This window comes from Petromyzon marinus, chromosome 2, assembly GCF_048934315.1.
Source record: "Petromyzon marinus isolate PM22_M1 ecotype Great Lakes invasive population chromosome 2, UKy_Petmar_22M1.pri1.0, whole genome shotgun sequence".
NCBI lineage: Eukaryota > Metazoa > Chordata > Hyperoartia > Petromyzontiformes > Petromyzontidae > Petromyzon > Petromyzon marinus.
The window spans coordinates 18487850-18506941 of record NC_133668.1 but is presented as its reverse complement, the minus strand read 5'-3'; the positions used below and the strand labels follow the sequence as shown (position 1 = coordinate 18506941).

The 19092-nt window shown below is 41.2% G+C and overlaps 1 protein-coding gene across 1 annotated transcript in view; it reads right to left on the bottom strand.

Annotated features, from left to right (window-relative positions):
• LOC116945641 (insulin-induced gene 2 protein-like) overlaps positions 1-19092 on the bottom strand; it is a 36592-nt gene that overhangs the window by 5966 nt on the left and 11534 nt on the right. Inside the window, exons 3-5 of the mRNA XM_032960161.2 lie at positions 12698-12822; positions 11421-11587; positions 1157-1256 (exon numbers count right to left, since the gene is read on the bottom strand). Of these exons, the coding sequence (XP_032816052.1) occupies positions 1157-1256; positions 11421-11587; positions 12698-12822 (392 nt within the window). The remainder of the gene's footprint in view (positions 1-1156; positions 1257-11420; positions 11588-12697; positions 12823-19092) is intronic.

Sequence of the window (19092 nt, the reverse complement as noted above, 5' to 3'; positions counted from 1 at the left end):
AAAGTATAGTAAAATAACAGCTATGATCGACATGGTATGGGGAGAATCTCATCCAGCAGGGGACTGACAAAAGGGTTATAAATGTTAACGTGTACTAAACAATTCGGAGACCAAGCCAAAACCAATGCAGCAACCAAGCCACTTGAAGAGAATAAAGGACCAGTAAATGTGCAACTTGGCACGTTTCTGATATTAGGAAGCCACTGATATTCTGATATTAGGTAGCCACTGATATTCTGATATTAGGAAGCCACTGATATTCTGATATTAGGAAGCCGCTGATATTCTGATATTAGGAAGCCACTGATATTCTGATATTAGGAAGCCACTGATATTCTGATATTAGGAAGCCACTGATATTCTTATATTAGGAAGCCACTGATATTCTGATATTAGCAAGCCACTGATATTCTGATATTAGGAAGCCACTGATATTCTGATATTAGGTAGCCACTGATATTCTGATATTAGGAAGCCACTGATATTCTGATATTAGGAAGCCACTGATATTCTGATATTAGGAAGCCGCTGATATTCTGATATTAGGAAGCCGCTGATATTCTGATATTAGGAAGCCGCTGATATTCTGATATTAGGAAGCCACTGATATTCTGATATTAGGAAGCCACTGATATTCTGATATTAGGAAGCCACTGATATTCTGATGTTAGGAAGCCACTGATCTTCTGATATTAGGAAGCCACTGATATTATGATATTAGGAAGCCACTGGAGCTATGCACTCTTAAATCTAGATTGAAAACTAATTTATTTTGAGAAGAGGTTTTCCCCTTTTTTCTGGCAATAAAACAGGTGTTAAGATGTTAAAACACCAAACTGAAAACTTTTACAAGGAATCATGTCTGCATTAACCAAAATGCTTATGGTCAGAATGCAAACAAAAAACGTACTCTGATAATATATGCATTGTCTTTGAAACTGATTGGTCCACACCAGTCTCAAAACGGTGTTAGACCAGAGGACGCCAAAAGGCGTACATTTATTTTTGTGTTTAGTTTGTTGTCCTTCCGTCACACATCCGATTTGCACGGTTGGCTACGTACGGTGCGAGGGACGTTTTAACATTTCCACATAAATCTTTAATGGGGAGGGTGTGAAGTGTCACGCATGTGCTTTGTTGTGAAGTTTGGTTTTACCATTGCGAGCTGCCGGCCGATGTTCCCCATTGTGACTCCTCCTGCAAAAAATATACACGGCAGCCAGGAGCGCACGTAGAGGAAGTCTGGGGACGTGTACCTGTCAACAGAGAGAGAGACCGTGACTAACAGCCACAGTACAGTAAATTGTTATATTGCGTAATTTAAACAGGCAGGGCCCGTTCTAAATTTCGACACTGCCATGGGATAAACAGGGAGCACACTGGACTTGCAATTCAGAGGTCGGAGGTGTGCTTTGATCTCCGAGCATAGCAGTTAAAACAATGGGTAAGTGTACAGAAGATTCACTACCTCTCTCCACCCAGCAGTGTAAATGGATATACCACAGTCAATCAGCAAATGACGAGTGGTGGGGTAAAGAGTGGGTACTGCCACCTCTTTCAAGATATCTGGCCAACATGGAAGAATCCTTTCAAATACCAACATGTGCTCCCTCTAGTGGTAGGCCCTCCAGCCAGCAGTGGCGTGAGTAAGCGATTGCAGAGCTTTGCCTTTTATCAGTTTCAATCCACTGATGGATGAAGTCGGCCCCTTGCCATGTTGGACAAGGGGGTTGTTTGACCAGTGCAGGTTGGTGAGCAAGGGGAGATGAACCCAGGACCGGTTCAGATATCACTTGCCACTGGTGTTAGCTATGGCTGGGGATTGAACTCTGGTCGTTTAAAACTAGAACTCAATTAAACTATTTATATTTTATCAGGTAAGATCCGACTGAGCTATATAGCTCGTTTTCAGAAGCAACCTGGCCGCAAATGAGCGCTCAATGAAGTGGCTCATCACGTGGAAATTTCTAGCAGCCTAATAGTCTAGGCACATGTTGCTCCAAAATGTGGAGGGGAAAACCAGAGGGCTCAGAGAAAAAATCCATTCGACCACAGGGAGAACACGCAAACTCAAAATATAAAGGCGTCAAGATCGGGATCAAACCCACAAACCTGTTTCATACCGGGCGAGGGAGTTAACATCTGGCCACCCTTTGCATCCCCTGACTCGGGTATGGTTCTCCCCCTGTTCTGCATGAGTTTTCTCCAGTTTCTCCGGTTTACATATCACTCAACTGCGATTACACGAAGAAACATCGCCCCCTACTGCAAAAAAAAACTTGGCAGGACCCCCCCCCCCAACCCAGAGAGCGAGTCTTGAGACTAAGTGAGGCTTCCTGTGTAAACAATAATATATAAAATAATATAATATAAAATAATATAATAAAACGAACATGTAAGGGTCAAAAGTACAATAAGACATTACTGTACAATGGATTGTGTAATAAAATGCTGTGTAAAAGCACGTGGTCTTTTTGCGCGTGTGCAATAGGGACTGCTCCTCGACCTCAAGTAAACTCCAGTGAAACCTATAAAGAGGACATTTCATGACCGTGCGATAAAACCAGACACAACTACTCTCCAGTGGAAGGCTAAAGCGAGATAAGTGAAATTGCTGTCTTATATTGTATGCACGTTTCTAGTAAAGTGTATTGCGATATAACACAATGCGCAAGGGCCAGCACTGTCAACGTCTGAAACATGCAAACTTTCGTACGAGAGAAACCCATCTGCATCGTACTCTTGCCCCCTTTATTCAAGTCCAGTCTCAACAGCTTCCCTATTTCCTTTGCTGACGCACTCTTATCGATGAAGTACCTTCAATTGCACATCGCCTCCTAAAAACACACACCTAAGTTTCTCGAGCACCCCTTGATGCACACGTGACTTGAGAAAGTGGTTTCATTTAAACGCCTCATAAATCCAAATCGTTGTAGTAGGTAGAAAATGCAATTGTGTAACACTAACGCACACAATGGGACAGATGTTTTCATCATTTACTCTTCAGAATATGGAGCAAATTACATCCTGCAACATGATCATAGATCACTTTTTTACACAACAACATCGAATGGTATTTGCAAGCGACCCTGTTAGAAGACTTTTCGATTCTTGTTATTTAATTTAAACGTACAGTCCTAATTTTGTGTGGGTCGTGAGGGTTATTTGACCATACATCACCACACTCGTCAGTGGGGAGTTGATGAAAGCAAGGGTGCATAGACGTGGAAGCAAAGAAGTACATTACAATGCACCTTGCTGCAAAGCCCTCTGGCTGCTCACCACATCGCCCCAGAGCCTATACCAGCCTGTTTTATGCATGGTGGCTGTGAAATTCAGAGGGCATATAGCCTTTCAGACCTGATCTGGCTGATGCCAATGGCTCGGCAACAGAAGTTGTAGCAAACAAGATCGCCTCTTGTAGTAGACTACAGGCGCGATGTAACGCAAGGGTTAGATGACGCAAATCCCAAACAAATAAGGCCACTAACTGTTCCCAAGCGTGGAAGACCATAGGTTAACCTAACATTGCTTCGTACATATGCATGCAGGTGTAAATATGCATACACACAAAGGTTATTAAGGCGAGTGATGTTAGCAACCACCGATTAACACCAGAAAACCACAAAAGAGCTGTGTCCAACACCACCTCCAGCTGCCACCGTCTCTCCAAAGTGATGTTGACCAAGCTACACAGGGCAAAGATTTTAGGCTGAGTCGACTTATAAGGCCAAGTCAGGTAGATACAAATTACCAATGATGTGCATGGCTAAGGATATAGTGCTGTAGGTTGATAATGTGGCAGGGTGCACAAATCACGACGCCCATGGTATGCGTGTGGTTCTGAATATACATCACATGTGTAACCACTAGTGCACTGTGCATACAGTCTAGCCAGCTGTCAATACCATCGTAGCACTTGACTCAAAACGGAAAGCCTGCGAGTTTATACAACGGTGGTGGTAAACTGAACCCATCATAAATTAAGCACTAATTTGTGAGACGTGAATTGTGGTGGGCTCATGCTAGCATTGTCCCTGCTATTGGAATGTGGATAATTCCACCGCTGGATGAAAAACACCATCATGAAGACCACCGTCAAGCACAGTTCAAACGATCATCCGAGCAGGAAGATGCTTTGAGTCGATTTGTGTATATACAGTAAGCATAACATTTTCCAAAAAAAGTAGAATTAGACTTTCTACAATACCTCCAGTAATATTCCAATATATCCGTCAACGCAGTTCATTTATGTTGCAATTAACTTTAATTTTGAACTTTTAGTGACATCTACCAGGTCGGCCTTATAAACGAGCTCATTCAAGCACAATTGCCTATCTGGTAATATTAACTCTCCAACTATAAATGGTGTAGGACAGAACTACTATAAAAAAACATCAAGTAGTGATACTAGAAATGTGTACAGCTCCATAACAAAAACAACTAAATTTGTTTTTTGGCCACGTGTATGATAAACAAGTCAGCGGACTGCAGTAGTTCATGGCTCGGGAAGTCAGAGGTTATTGCCCTGGAAGCTCGTAACCTTCACGAGATGGATAACAGTGTACGATCGAGTAGCAAACATCCTGTCACTAAGAATGGGAATTATTATACTCGCAAGCACTAACACCTACCTTTTAATTTGAAATGTAATTATTGCCTGTTATGTCTACAAATGCCTAAAATCTTAATTTTCTCATTATATTGCATATTCACAGGAAATTATAATTGAACATTTAATGTGCAAACGTTAGGTTTGTGTTAATAATTGACAAGAGGCATAGAAAACACTCCACTCTTATCTGGTTTGAGAGGATGAAAACAAGTACTTTGGTTTGGTTATGGGATATTATAACAGATAACGTGGGTATTTTCTGACAGTGATTCTTAACCGGGAAATGGAAGGTCCCCCTTCTGAATAATGGCCATGAGTTAATTGTAGAAATTCCACATTTATATTGCAGGAGGTACCCTCACCACAGGACCCTTTTACTGATTAATTTAACGTTATACTCACTTTATCAACCCCAGAAGGGTGATGATGAGCTGAATAAAAATTATCAATGATTATATCCATACTTTTAGTCACATAAAAACACACCGACTACATTAGGTTTCCATGACGTTCGATCCAACAAACATTTAGAACTTCCCAAAAAATGTTTACGATCATTAGACACAGCCTTTCAGCTAAATAGGCTCAGTTCTCCCCTCTTATTACATGCTACCTAGGACATAAGAGTGGGGTTATTAGAGAGGAAACGGCCTGAACTGGATTTGCTGTAGCATGCAGTCTAACTTATGCCTGGCTAGTATTATACCTATGAGCAGCGGCATACTAACTTAGAAACCAGATTGGAAGTTCCAAATGGTTCCCTTTAAGAAACAAGAGACCACCTGCAGACTTCACAGCACAGCCCCAGCCTGTTTTTAATCGTTAAAGTGAATTACTCGTTAGGTTGAATTCCACCAAAAACTCAGTTGTTCATAATACATCTTTTTTGGGTTAGATTGCGTAAATATATAAATTACTGAACAACTCAGTTGTTCGGTAATGTTTAGCTGGTGGAAAATTCAGTACTTTTGAAGGCAACGATTTGTGGATGGCGTAGACTTGAGAAACTACCCAAACCTGGTGGACTGTGCATTTAGCAAGATATGGCAGTGTAGGAAGTGGGATTTGTGAACCTGTCGATGCAGACATTTGAACATTACCCCCTCTAGGCTCTTCAATAAGCCTCCCACTCCCAATAAACGAAATAAGCCCAACATTTACACTGTTTGTCGAACATGAAAAGGCCATTCTGGACTTGTAAAAAAGACTGGCCCACAATAACAATACAAAGGAGGTGGCCGGTGGCTCAGAGGTCAGCATGCCGAGCTGGCATAACTTAGATCCTGGGTTCGAATCCAGGCACTGATATTAAACTTGGCTTTCAAGTGGAGTGAGATGATGCTCTGAGTCATTTAAATGAATGCACAAAAAGCAATCACATTACATTTAGTTGTGCACTTAATTTGGTTAAATTCCAGCTCTGAGAATTGAAATGAAAATGGTACTATCATGTTTCAAACATCACCATGATATGCAGAGTAGATGGGAAAGTGCTGCTCCCTACTGTGTTGAACAGATGGTGAAATTAAAGGGATCTCAGAGGTAGCTCTGTGAAATCTACTTCTGTGGGCCATTTTCAAACGCAAAGGGTTGGACTCTTCTGCAGAAGTTTCCAAATGTTTTTCTTGTCTCATGACATGGTGGCGATATCAGTCATTCATAATAAAGGTTTTTGGGTTAGATCGCGTTTATATCAGTCATGATATATATCAGTCATGATACAATTGGGATTTGTTTTTTTAAACCTGCCACAATAAAACAAAGCCACAATGAGGTGGGTCAACAGTTTATTTGTGAGTGCTTGCAGCATGGGGGCAAAGAGCAGTAGAACACCAAGATTAAACCTTTGGACCCTGTTGTTTGGTTATGAAGCAAAAAAGGTGGATTGGTGTAATTCCAAACTCAATATAAACATGCTTGGTTAGACCTTCCCCAGGTTTTGATCGACCACTGGAACAGATTGAATTGTTTTGGATGTCAACAGCCTATTAGTTGCTGACTTACTTTACACAATCTCCATATGCAAAATATACAACGCGTTATAATATAGTTTCCAAGCACAAAACATTAAGACTCTAGATACAAAACTATTTTTCAGCTCCCTGCCACAATGTGGTAAATTACCGTGACATGGGATCACGATTTTACTCAAAAAAACTATTATTTCCTTATATTTGTTTGCCTCGTCTGTCTCTGTGGTCAGTCTTGTTTGGACTGTACTCTGGATCTCATCAGGACCGTCTTTTTAATTTGTACCGTCTTTCTCGTTTTTTTCTGCCTCATATACGTACCAGGGTTGCCACAAAATTAGGGGCAAGATGAGGAATTTGTAATATCAACACAAAAAAGGTCTACATGAAATGAGCAACTCTGTCAAAAACACCTCCCAGGGTAAAAACATACATTGAATGATGCGGGTCAAAAGTTTCTGCCACGTGTACACCGAGCATGTCCGAGGCAGCAACGCGTGCTACAGCCATTCAGCTCTAGGGTCTCTAGAGGTCACGGGCCCTGGAAAAAGTTAACTCTTAAAAAGTCTGATAAAACTGGGGTCCTCTTGAATTGTATCACTTCCACATCTCCTGTTGACCACTATTTCAACTCTGACCAATATGTACAAATATTATAAGATAAACGCATCAGCATTGCTGACTTTTGCTCCGGATTTTACATCAGATAAAAGAGTCAAAGGAGCATTAGTTTATTTTCAGGGATGTGTACGTGACCTTTAGTTGGACTACCTGTGTTTATTTTGCAGTTGGAATATGTCAATAAAGAATAAAACTACATTGCTTCATTAAGCACAGTTAAGTATTGTAGTACATAAACTCATAATCATTATTGGCCACTGCTGGATGAAGGCCTTCCCAAGCCATCACCAGGGTGGGGATCACACGGGGTGACAGCAGCGACCCCCCACTCCATCCTCTATTCACCACTCACCACTCACTTACACTCACCACACGCCCATCGAACAAAGACGGTCATGGCATCGCGTGCACTTTCAGATGCGCTTCTGCGGCCGTCCGGAATGCCCTTACTTCCGATATTAGGAATGCCACTGGAGCTACGCACTTTTAAATCTAGATTGAAAATACATTTCTTTGGAACTGCTTTTTGTGTTTAGTTTGTTGTCCTTCCCCCGCACCTCCGATTAGCACGGTTGGCTACGTACGGTGCGAAAGAATTTCAACATTGATACATACACATCCCTCAAGGTCTTTTGATTCAACAATCCATCTAGTATTCTTGGTTCTTTCGGTAAAGTCACGTAGAAGGGAAACAATAAAATAATAAAAAATTAAATTACAACCGAGAGGATGGATTCTGGCGTAGCAATCATTGGAAGGATTTGATAAACCATTTCGGGTCTTAATTGATTGTTCACGCTTACGGTGACTTTCAGACCGCATCCATTATTTTCGTCTCTCCGTCCTCTTTTCCGAACATAGATGGACTCGTCCATCTGAATAACTGCCAAATCGCTCTCCGTGCTGCTAACGTTAAAAATAACCGCCACTTTTTTCAAATTTTCTTGCTGTGGTTTTCACACCTGATGATGATTGCTTGTGTTGCAGTCGAAATGTCGTGATAATTTTATTGTTTTATATTTTTATTATTTTATTGTTTTCCCTTCTACGTGACTTTACCGTCTCTGCAGTCAGTCTTGTTTGGACTGTACTCTGTATCTCATCAGGACCGTCTTTTTAATTTGTACCGTCTTTCTCGTTTTTTTCTGCCTCGTATACGTACCAGGGTTGCCACAAAACTAGGGGCAAGATGAGGAATTTGCAATATCAACACAAAAAAGGTCTACATGAAATGAGCAACTCTGTCAAAAACACCTCCCAGGGTAAAAACATACATTGAATGATGCGGGTCAAAAGTTTCTGCCACGTGTACACCGAGCATGTCCGAGGCAGCAACGCGTGCTACAGCCATTCAGCTCTAGAGGTCACGGGCCCTGGAAAAAGTTAACTCTTAAAAAGTCTGATAAAACTGGGGTCCTCTTGAATTGTATCACTTCCACGTCTCCTGTTGACCACTATTTCAACTCTGACCAATATGTACAAATATTATAAGATAAACGCATCAGCATTGCTGACTTTTGCTCCGGATTTTACATCAGATAAAAGAGTCAAAGGAGCATTAGTTTATTTTCAGGGATGTGTACGTGACCTTTAGTTGGACTACCTGTGTTTATTTTGCAGTTGGAGTATGTCAATAAAGAATAAAACTACATTGCTTCATTAAGCACAGTTAAGTATTGTAGTACATAAACTCATAATCATTATTGGCCACTGCTGGATGAAGGCCTTCCCAAGCCATCACCAGGGTGGGGATCACACGGGGTGACAGCAGCAACCCCCCACTCCATCCTCTATTCACCACTCACTTACACTCACCACACGCCCATCGAACAAAGACGGTCATGGCATCGCGTGCACTTTCAGATTCGCTTCTGCGGCCGTCCGGAATGCTCTTACTTCCGATATTAGGAATGCCACTTGAGCTACGCACTTTTAAATCTAGATTGAAAATACGTTGCTTTGGAACTGCTTTTTGTGTTTAGTTTGTTGTCCTTCCCCCGCACCTCTGTTTAGCACGGTTGGCTACGTACGGTGCGAAAGAATTTCAACATAGATACATACACATCCCTCAAGGTCTTTTGATTCAACAATCCATCTAGTATTCTTGGTTCTTTCGGTAAAGTCACGTAGAAGGGAAAACAATAAAATAATAATAAAAAATTCAATTACAACCGAGAAGATGGATTCTGGCTTAGCAATCATTGGAAGGATTTGATAAACCATTTCGGGTCTTAACTGATTGTTCACGCTTACGGTGGCTTTCAGACCGCATCCATTATTTTCGTCTCCCCGTCCTCTTTTCCGAACATAGATGGACTCGTCCATCTGAATAATTGCCAAATCGCTCTCCGTGCTGCTAACGTTAAAAAAAACCGCCACTTTTTTCAAATTTTCTTGCTGTGGTTTTCACACCTGATGATGATTGCTTGTGTTGCAGTCGAAACGTCGTGAGAATTTTGTTTTATATTTTTATTATTTTATTGTTTTCCCTTCTACGTGACTTTAACGAAAGAACCAAGAATATGGATCACCGCAGTCACGAAAGCTTTAAATCTAAATCCATCTAGTCCTTAAATAAAAGTTCATCTCATCACTTGATCATTACCCCTCCTTTGGCTGGCACTCCATCGTTCATCTCGACCACTGGCCAACATCTCCACCCAAGCCCACTTACTTTTATTCGCAGTAAATACAATGTCTCTAGTTTGCACATGTTCTCTGACCCATGTTCCTTTTTCTCAGCGTAATTTCAAGAATGCAGTTCACCATGCTTGTTTGCATAGCTTTCAGCTTTTGTATAGAGTTTCAAGTATTTGTTCCAGTATAGTTTCCATACTATGACTTCGACATAGCATGTAAAGGATAATGGTTCAATTAAAAATGAATTAACAGTTTAACAAACAATGGTATATTTTGACGTTCTAAACAACGGAAGTGCCACATGTATTAAAACAATTCATCCCATAAAATAGAAAAGAGATTAAGAAAATGTTTTCATTGGTTTAAAATGCACAATGACGAGGTCAACAGTCTCTACATGCATGGGCAATCCAGGTGTGTTCCTGAACACACAATAACTATAAATGCATGTTCTAGTGCCCTGAATATGCCACACACTGTTTGTACTGCAATGATGGTGCGTACGCATATTTAAGTTCACTCAATCACTTATTTGCACACATGTAGCCTTGTGTTGCTATGCGTGCGACTGTATAAGCCGATAACGGGCATGTGTTGCAGATATTTAAAGTGAACATTCACAGGCATCTGGCCTGGTTCCCAAGATGACATTAGCACCTGGTTTCAAAACGCTATTGTATATAATAATAATGTACTATGCTTTTCCAGCAAAAAAACCTCACTAAGTTCTAAATGTATTGTTTTAGGATGCTCCGACATTGGATTTTTGTTCAATTCCTTTTTGAAGGTGTTTTGCATGTACCTTGAGAAATAAATGGATACGAGAGCATAACACTCAAAAGATTCTAGAAAGTGTAACAAATTTACTACCTCACAGCGATGTGGATTTTGGCATTTCACCAATTCACATGATCTCCCAAGTCTTGCGACAATTAACAATGTACCCTTGTGTATCTTTTATTTTGTTGAATGTTGGTAAACACAACGAAGAATTCATCAATGACAATGGTAAATGTATATATGTGAGCCATACGATGAAACAAAACACATTTCTCCGAGTCGTTCTGTAAATTAAATGATTCTGTCTCTCCCATGCTGCCTTGGTGTATTTCTCCAATAGCTATTGACATAAATATTGAGCAGTTTGTCAGCAAGTAAAACTTACCTTTTTATTTTCATAGCGTATCATCTCACTGAAGCGGCATTACTATCTTTTAAAAAATCAGTACACTCTTTTACGGGTCATTCGCCGCCATCGCGATTATTCCGATTGCGCTTTCAGAGTCACGTCACAAGACCAAGTATCCTTTCTAATCTCTTGCACAGCAGTGCAACCCTTCGTGTTGGCGAAAAGCCCACAGATGGATATCACAGAGATACCTCCGAGAAATCTTCAAAGTGACCTCCGGTCCACACACAGTAGAGGAGCACTTTCCCACTCTGCATACGAGAGTAATGTTCGTTGCATGACAAAGCGATATTTCAATTCTAACAGGTGGAAATGAACATAATTCGAACTGTTAATACACTAGTAAGGTGGGTGTTCAGCAGCACAGCGTGTGAGCACAACTCACTGGTACACTCCGTTGTAGACCAGCAACTGCGTGACCAGCGTCGCAAGGAAGGCGATGCCGATGCCAAGGCCAAAGCCACTCCGTGATCTGTCAAATGTCCACCACAGGCCGATGGACAGGGCGGCCAGCGTCAGCGACAGCTGGATGTTGTTGGCAAAGTCCACTTTCTGGAAGGGGTCACAGTCGTTAAGAAAAACTTACAAACTATAGGATTAATTCTCATTTGGTAATCGATATTCCCAATTGTAAATTTTCAGTGTTGTTCATCGTCTCATTCGTATTCTTAGTTCGATAGTTTTTTTAGCAATTAGCATGTGATATTTGCATATATTTTGCATGACTCGTTAAGAGTTTCATACGTGATGTTACACACAAGTTTACACCACCATGCTCAGCATCAATTGGTAATCATTGGCAAAGTATATTTTTAGAACAGTTGTAATTGAATACTATTTGTCAACAGAATAAACTATTTATTTTTAATTAGAATGCCTTACGAAAAATGTATCTTATCGCATTTCTGTGTATATAAAACTGACGGGCACTTAAATCAGGCGTTGTTGCAACCCATCTACCCTTTACCTTGGCCGACCCAACTTGACAACACAGCAGGAGCAGCTACTCAACAAAGTTTGTATTTAAAGCTGATCAATACATTCTTGTTAGGAGTGACGTACTCAAGGTCAGACAAGTGTGCAGATCACACGTGGCCTCACTTAACATTCCTTAATTGTAGCAACACATGGCTCGGTCACAGACGCCATAGCCTTTTCTTGAAACCAAAAATTTTGCACATACCATGTCTGCGGCCGTCTGGAACGCACTTCCTTCCGATATTAGGAAGCCACTTGAGCGATGCACTTTTAAATCTAAATTGAAAGCTCATTTCTTTAGAACTGTAGGAAAGAAGTTCAATATACATACATACTAGCCTTAATTGTAGCACCACATGGCTCGGTCACGAACACTAGAGCCTTTTCTTGAAACCAAAAATGATCCACATACTGTGTATATTGCTCACACTGAATGCGCTGCAACTGCAGTGTAGTAGCATGGCTAGCATGGACCCTTGCGAAAGAAAAAAAAACAAGGTCCTCTTTTCCACCTTCTCCCCTCCCCCTCTCTTTGTAGCCCGCCACCTGCACCCCTCCAGCACGCGGAGCCCCGGTGCAATTGCACCGACTGCACACTCCACTGCACACTCCACTGTTGTGCAAGTTTGATTTGGGTTAGAAATGCCCACTGCACGCCAAGCAATGGGTGCAACCAAAGGATACGGCACTGGCGTGGTTGATTCCAACGAAGACGGCGACACACCTCATTACGCTCGACCACTCGCGCTTGAATTTGTGAGGCTCCCCCAGGCGTCTATCGATGCAGGGGTACAGCAGCCCAATGACAACTGCCAGGCGTGAGGCGACAGGTAGGAAGGGGAAGGGACAGAAACACGTTAAGATAACTATAGTCACAATAATATGAATGTCCCTTACATAGTAAACATAACTGCATAACATGCATTCGTTAGGCATGTTACAAATCATGACCCCCGAATTTATCATTTTCACCGAACAGGAGTAATTACGATGGAAAATATAATAGGCTTTATCCTTTCTGGCAATAAAACATGTGTTAAGATGTTCAAACACCAGATACCTTTTTCAAGGCATCAAGTCTGCATTAACCACACATACTTGTGGCAAAAACATGCAAACAAACATGCTCTGATAATATACGGGCATTGTCTTCGAAACTGATTGGCCTACACAGGAGACAGCCTTCTTTACGGCCTTGTCTCACCACTGTCAGACCAGAGAACGCCAAAAGGCGAACGGTACAACGACAAGTATCAGAGCAGTTATAGCTCGGGTTGAGCAGTTACCTTTTTGCCAGTATCAATGATACTGGTTGATAATATGTAATCGATTAATTAAATATTCATAATGCCCAGCTGTGGAATAAATATTGCAATGTCCCTTTTTTAAAAACAAATAAAGCAAGGGACGAGGTCAAAAAGAGTTTGACCGAATGTTGCAACTTACACACATCAGCAATAGGCAATGGAACACTGTATTCAGCGGACACAGCGAAATCATTAAGGGCAAAAATAAAAATGCATTGGCAAGCAACCAGCATTAATGCAATGTCACGCGAGCAGAGGGTGAATCGTGTTGGGCAGCGCTTTCCATGCCAGCCTGCTGTGCGAGAGCCCTGTAATAGGAAACCGTGACAGCTGAAGGAGCGGGGGGGAGGATCAGTTGGGTCAAGTGCACAACCCTGGTACTCGGTGCTGATGCAGCTCTTTTGGTGGGATGTCATTAGAAACCAAGGGTAATGTCATAGCATTGCGGGTACGGAGGAAACAACCTCAAATACCATTGGTTCTCGGGCACAAAACGAAAATGTGTGTTGGTCAAAGCCACAGACAAACAATTGTTTATCGATTAAACGTTTCAACATTCAACGGCTCACATGGCAAACAACACGAGTATGGAATTAAACATTCACCCCCTTGATTTGATGAATTGTCAAGAATTTCAGTCACTACAAGATTCGACAAATCAATTATTTTGTTTGTGGTGAACATACAATCTAGTGCAATAAAAAAAGCTTCATAAACATATTAATTAAAAAATAACTGCTTCTTATATGTGTAATGTAGCATTCAGAGATGCTGTCTTAAGTTATAAATATATTGATTACATATTACAGCCCACCCGACTCTATGACATGTTATCAGGTGGACGCAGGTTGACTATATACAACTGGGTGACTGTAGTTTCTACACGACGTTCACTATCGCTGACTATATACAGTGAGGGAAAAAAGTATTTGATCCCCTGCTGATTTAGTACATTTGCCCACTGACAAAGAAATGATCAGTCTATAATTTTATTGGTAGGTTTATTTGAACAGTGAGAGACAGAATAACAACAACAAAATCCGTAAAAACGCATGTCAAAAATGATATAAATTGATTTGCATTTTAATGAGGGAAATAAGTATTTGACCCCTCTGCAAAACATGACTTAGTACTTAGTGGCAAAACCCTTGTTGGCAATCACAGAGGTCAGACGTTGCTTGTAGTTTGCCACCAGTTTTGCACACATCTCAGGAGGGATTTTGTCCCACTCCTCTTTGCAAATCTTCTCCAAGTCATTAAGGTTTCGAGGCTGACGTTTGGCAACTCGAACCTTCAGCTCCCTCCACAGATTTTGTATGGGATTAAGGTCTGGAGACTGGCTAGGCCACTCCAGGACCTTAATGTGCTTCTTCTTGAGCCACTCCTTAGTTGTCTTGGCCATGTGTTTTGGGTCATTGTCATGCTGGAATACCCATCCACGACCCATTTTCAATGCCCTGGCTGAGGGAAGGAGGTTCTCACCCAAGATTTAACGGTACATGGCCCCGTCCATCGTCCCTTTGATGCGGTGAAGTTGTCCTGTGCCCTTAGCAGAAAAACACCCCCAAAGCATAATGTTTCCACCTCCATGTTTGATGGTGGGGATGGTGGGGATGGGTGTTCTTGGAGTCATAGGCAACATTCCTCCTCCTCCAAACACGGCGAGTTGAGTTGCTCCCAAAGAGCTCCATTTTGGTCTCATCTGACCACAACACTTTCACCCAGTTGTCCTCTGAATCATTCAGATGTTCATTGGCAAACTTAAGATGGGTATGTATATGTGCTTTCTTGAGCAGGGGGACCTTGTGGGCGCTGCAGGATTTCAGTCCTTCACGGCGTAGTGTGTTACCAATTGTTTTCTTGGTGACTATGGTCCCAGCTGCCTTGAGATCATTGACAAGATTCTCCCGTGCAGTTCTGGGCTGATTCCTCACCGTTCTCATGATCATTGCAACTCCACGAGGTGAGATCTTGCATGGATCCCCAGGCCGAGGGAGATTAACAGTTCTTTTGTGTTTCTTCCATTTGCGAATAATCGCACCAACTGTTGTCACCTTCTCACCAAGCTGCTTGGCAATGGTCGTGTAGCCCATTCCAGCCTTGTGTAGGTCTACAATCTTGTCCCTGACATCCTTGGAGAGCTCTTTGGTCTTGGCCATGGTGGAGAGTTTGGAATTTGATTGATTGCTTCTGTGGACAGGTGTCTTTTATACAGGTAACAAGCTGAGATTAGGAGCACTCCCTTTAAGAGTGTGCTCCTAATCTCAGCTCGTTACCTGTATAAAAGACACCTGGGAGCCAGAAATCTTTCTGATTGAGAGGGGGTCAAATACTTATTTCCCTCATTAAAATGCAAATCAATTTATAACATTTTTGACATGCGTTTTTCTGGATTTTTTTTTTGTTATTCTGTCTCTCACTGTTCAAATAAACCTAGCATTAAAATTATAGACTGATCATCTCTTTGTCATTGGGCAAACGTACAAAATCAGCAGGGGACCAAATACTTTTTTCCCTCACTGTAGGAGCCGTCGATGTAGTAGCCACGGCGAAGATATATAAATTCTTTCCTAGCCTTCGAAGAAGATGAGGACAGTCCACCGTGATGACAGCGACGACGGTCCGGACCCCGAATCCCCACAGCAGCCCCGAGCCACACTCCGCACTGCCTTTTATTTCTCCTCGGCTCTGCCATGCCCATTTTCCCCGAACTCTCTCCTTTGCCTTACTATAACACCCCGGGGATTCCATCTCTACCCCCGCGTTGACGCCTCACCCAGTTACCTCACTTGACCCTGTCTGTCCTCATCGTTGCAATCATTATTTACGGCCACTAGGCCCCATACTGTCCATACATCTGTATAGTTAATCCATTGATTGTGAATAAAGTATAAGAATGGATTTTAATTGATGATATGCTAAGGGCTCAAACGGGCGCATTTAAAAATATGAAAACATTGCTACGTAAACAATGCAGGCTTTGAACAGAAGTTTAAGTAGTGTTGCACAATGGACAACTGCCATTCATGTCACTCAAAAGGGAACAAAAACCATTAGGAATGGATTTACATATACAATAAAATCCAAGTTTACGTCGGGGATACGTTCCTAAAAGGTGCGACGAATGTCGAAACTACATAAATCAATTTTAACACGTAGGCTTTCGCGACCAATATTATTCATAATAAAGGTTTTTGGGTTAGATCGCGTTTATTTATAAATGTGTCGTAACCCGCCACCACCCGACACGGCCAATCAGCAAAGAAAAGTGTCACGTTGACAAAAGACAAATAATTCACTACTTCAGCCCACCGGTGTGTTGAAGAGTTAATCCACATTTACAGTTTGAGTACGACGTTTCGCTGGTAAATACTTCCAGCATCATCGGGCAATTCGCCAGAATGGTAAAGCCCTCGCTTGCTCCAGGTTTTATATAGAGCAGAAGAGTGACGTCATCACTTAACTCATCAGGTGCAGTGATTAGAGGCGGAGGGGGGGGTAATGTAATTATATAATCGATTAGTAATCAGTCATTGGTTATGATTAGTAATGAGTTGTAGATTAGTAATTCTTTAAATCAAAATGTAATGTGTATTATTTAATAATACGCTTCCAGGCCGCACTGAGCCGGTAGCTGTCAGAGCGATTAAAGTTATTCTTGTTCCTCTCAATTTCAATGGATTCTCTAATTAGTCTTTGCCAGTAATAATTAGTTTTACACACCACTGCAACATTGTCAAAATCAATTGAGTGTCCTTGTTGACAAGCATGTTCTGCCACTGCCGACAGTTGTGTTTGAGATAATTTAATATTTCTCTGATGTTCTTTTAGTCTTACGCTGATGTTACGTCCCGTCTGCCCAATGTAGCAGCTGCCACATGAACAATTAATCCGATATACACCTTCTGTTGATAGTTTAGGTAATGCGTCTTTAGTGCAAGATACTAGTTTTTGAATTTTGTGTACTGTACCAAATCTTACTGTAATGTTTTGCTTTTGCAAAACGCGGGCTAATTTGTCAGTTACTCCTGAGATATATGATTAAACACGTTAAAGACGCACTACGACAGAATGGCTACAATAATGCTCAAATTAACAGAGCACTGAATGCCAAATCACGATCGCAAAGCAATACTACTGAAAGCGACCAGATTGTTAAAACAATAAAAATTCCATATATCTCAGGAGTAACTGACAAATTAGCCCGCGTTTTGCAAAAGCAAAACATTACAGTAAGATTTGGTACAGTACACAAAATTCAAAAACTAGTATCTTGCACTAAAGACGCATTACCTAAACCATCAACAGAAGGTGTATATCGGATTAATTGTTCATGTGGCAGCTGCTACATTGGGCAGACGGGACGTAACATCAGCGTAAGACTAAAAGAACATCAGAGAAATATTAAATTATCTCAAACACAACTGTCGGCAGTGGCAGAACATGCTTGTCAACAAGGACACTCAATTGATTTTGACAATGTTGCAGTGGTGTGTAAAACTAATTATTACTGGCAAAGACTAATTAGAGAATCCATTGAAATTGAGAGGAACAAGAATAACTTTAATCGCTCTGACAGCTACCGGCTCAGTGCGGCCTGGAAGCGTATTATTAAATAATACACATTACATTTTGATTTAAAGAATTACTAATCTACAACTCATTACTAATCATAACCAATGACTGATTACTAATCGATTATATAATTACATTACCCCCCCCTCCGCCTCTAATCACTGCACCTGATGAGTTAAGTGATGACGTCACTCTTCTGCTCTATATAAAACCTGGAGCAAGCGAGGGCTTTACCATTCTGGCGAATTGCCCGATGATGCTGGAAGTATTTACCAGCGAAACGTCGTACTCAAACTGTAAATGTGGATTAACTCTTCAACACACCGGTGGGCTGAAGTAGTGAATTATTTGTCTTTTGTCAACGTGACACTTTTCTTTGCTGATTGGCCGTGTCGGGTGGTGGCGGGTTACGACACATTTATAAATAAACGCGATCTAACCCAAAAACCTTTATTATGAATAATATTGGTCGCGAAAGCCTACGTGTTAAACTGACTAACCTCTATGGGGAGGATACTTTTCTTAAAACCAGAAAATTGGAGAAGCTTCGCATTAAGCGGATGAAATTGATATCTTCACTGGCGTTCCTCAAAAGGTGCAGAGATTCAAAGGTAATACCAAACGCAGTTAAAATAACACATCACATAAAGTCTTCTAAAGCTAACCAAATACTACACAAAGCTAGCGAATTATTATTAATAGAGAGAATACAGCACAATAGGAGTGAATTATCTTACATTTCGGAATCGCTAAAGCAGTTACACTTAGATATAAGCAATAGTGTATCTATGCATTATTGGAATATAATCGATAACATAACACAACAATCGGCTGATAATGTGTTTAAACTAACAAAAACTAACCAAATTAATAAATTTTCTAGACTACATAATAAACAAATCCCTACTGAAAACCAAAAATGTAAAAACAAAACTGTACTGAACTTGACCAACACTGTATTAACCGGTGACATGGTCTCTATCCTTTCTAAAGGCCTTAACTTTGCCGTTACCCCACGCACAATTCCAGTGGATGAGATAATTGCTGAGGTAGAATCAGCAGTTAGACTCCTTCCACATAATGAGGCAGAGATGACTAGACATGAGGTTGCTAAAATAATTGAGAATAGCAAAGTTCCAAAAGTAAATATTAGCTCTAACGAGGCAAAAGCCTTAAGAGAGCTGCGTGTAAATAAGG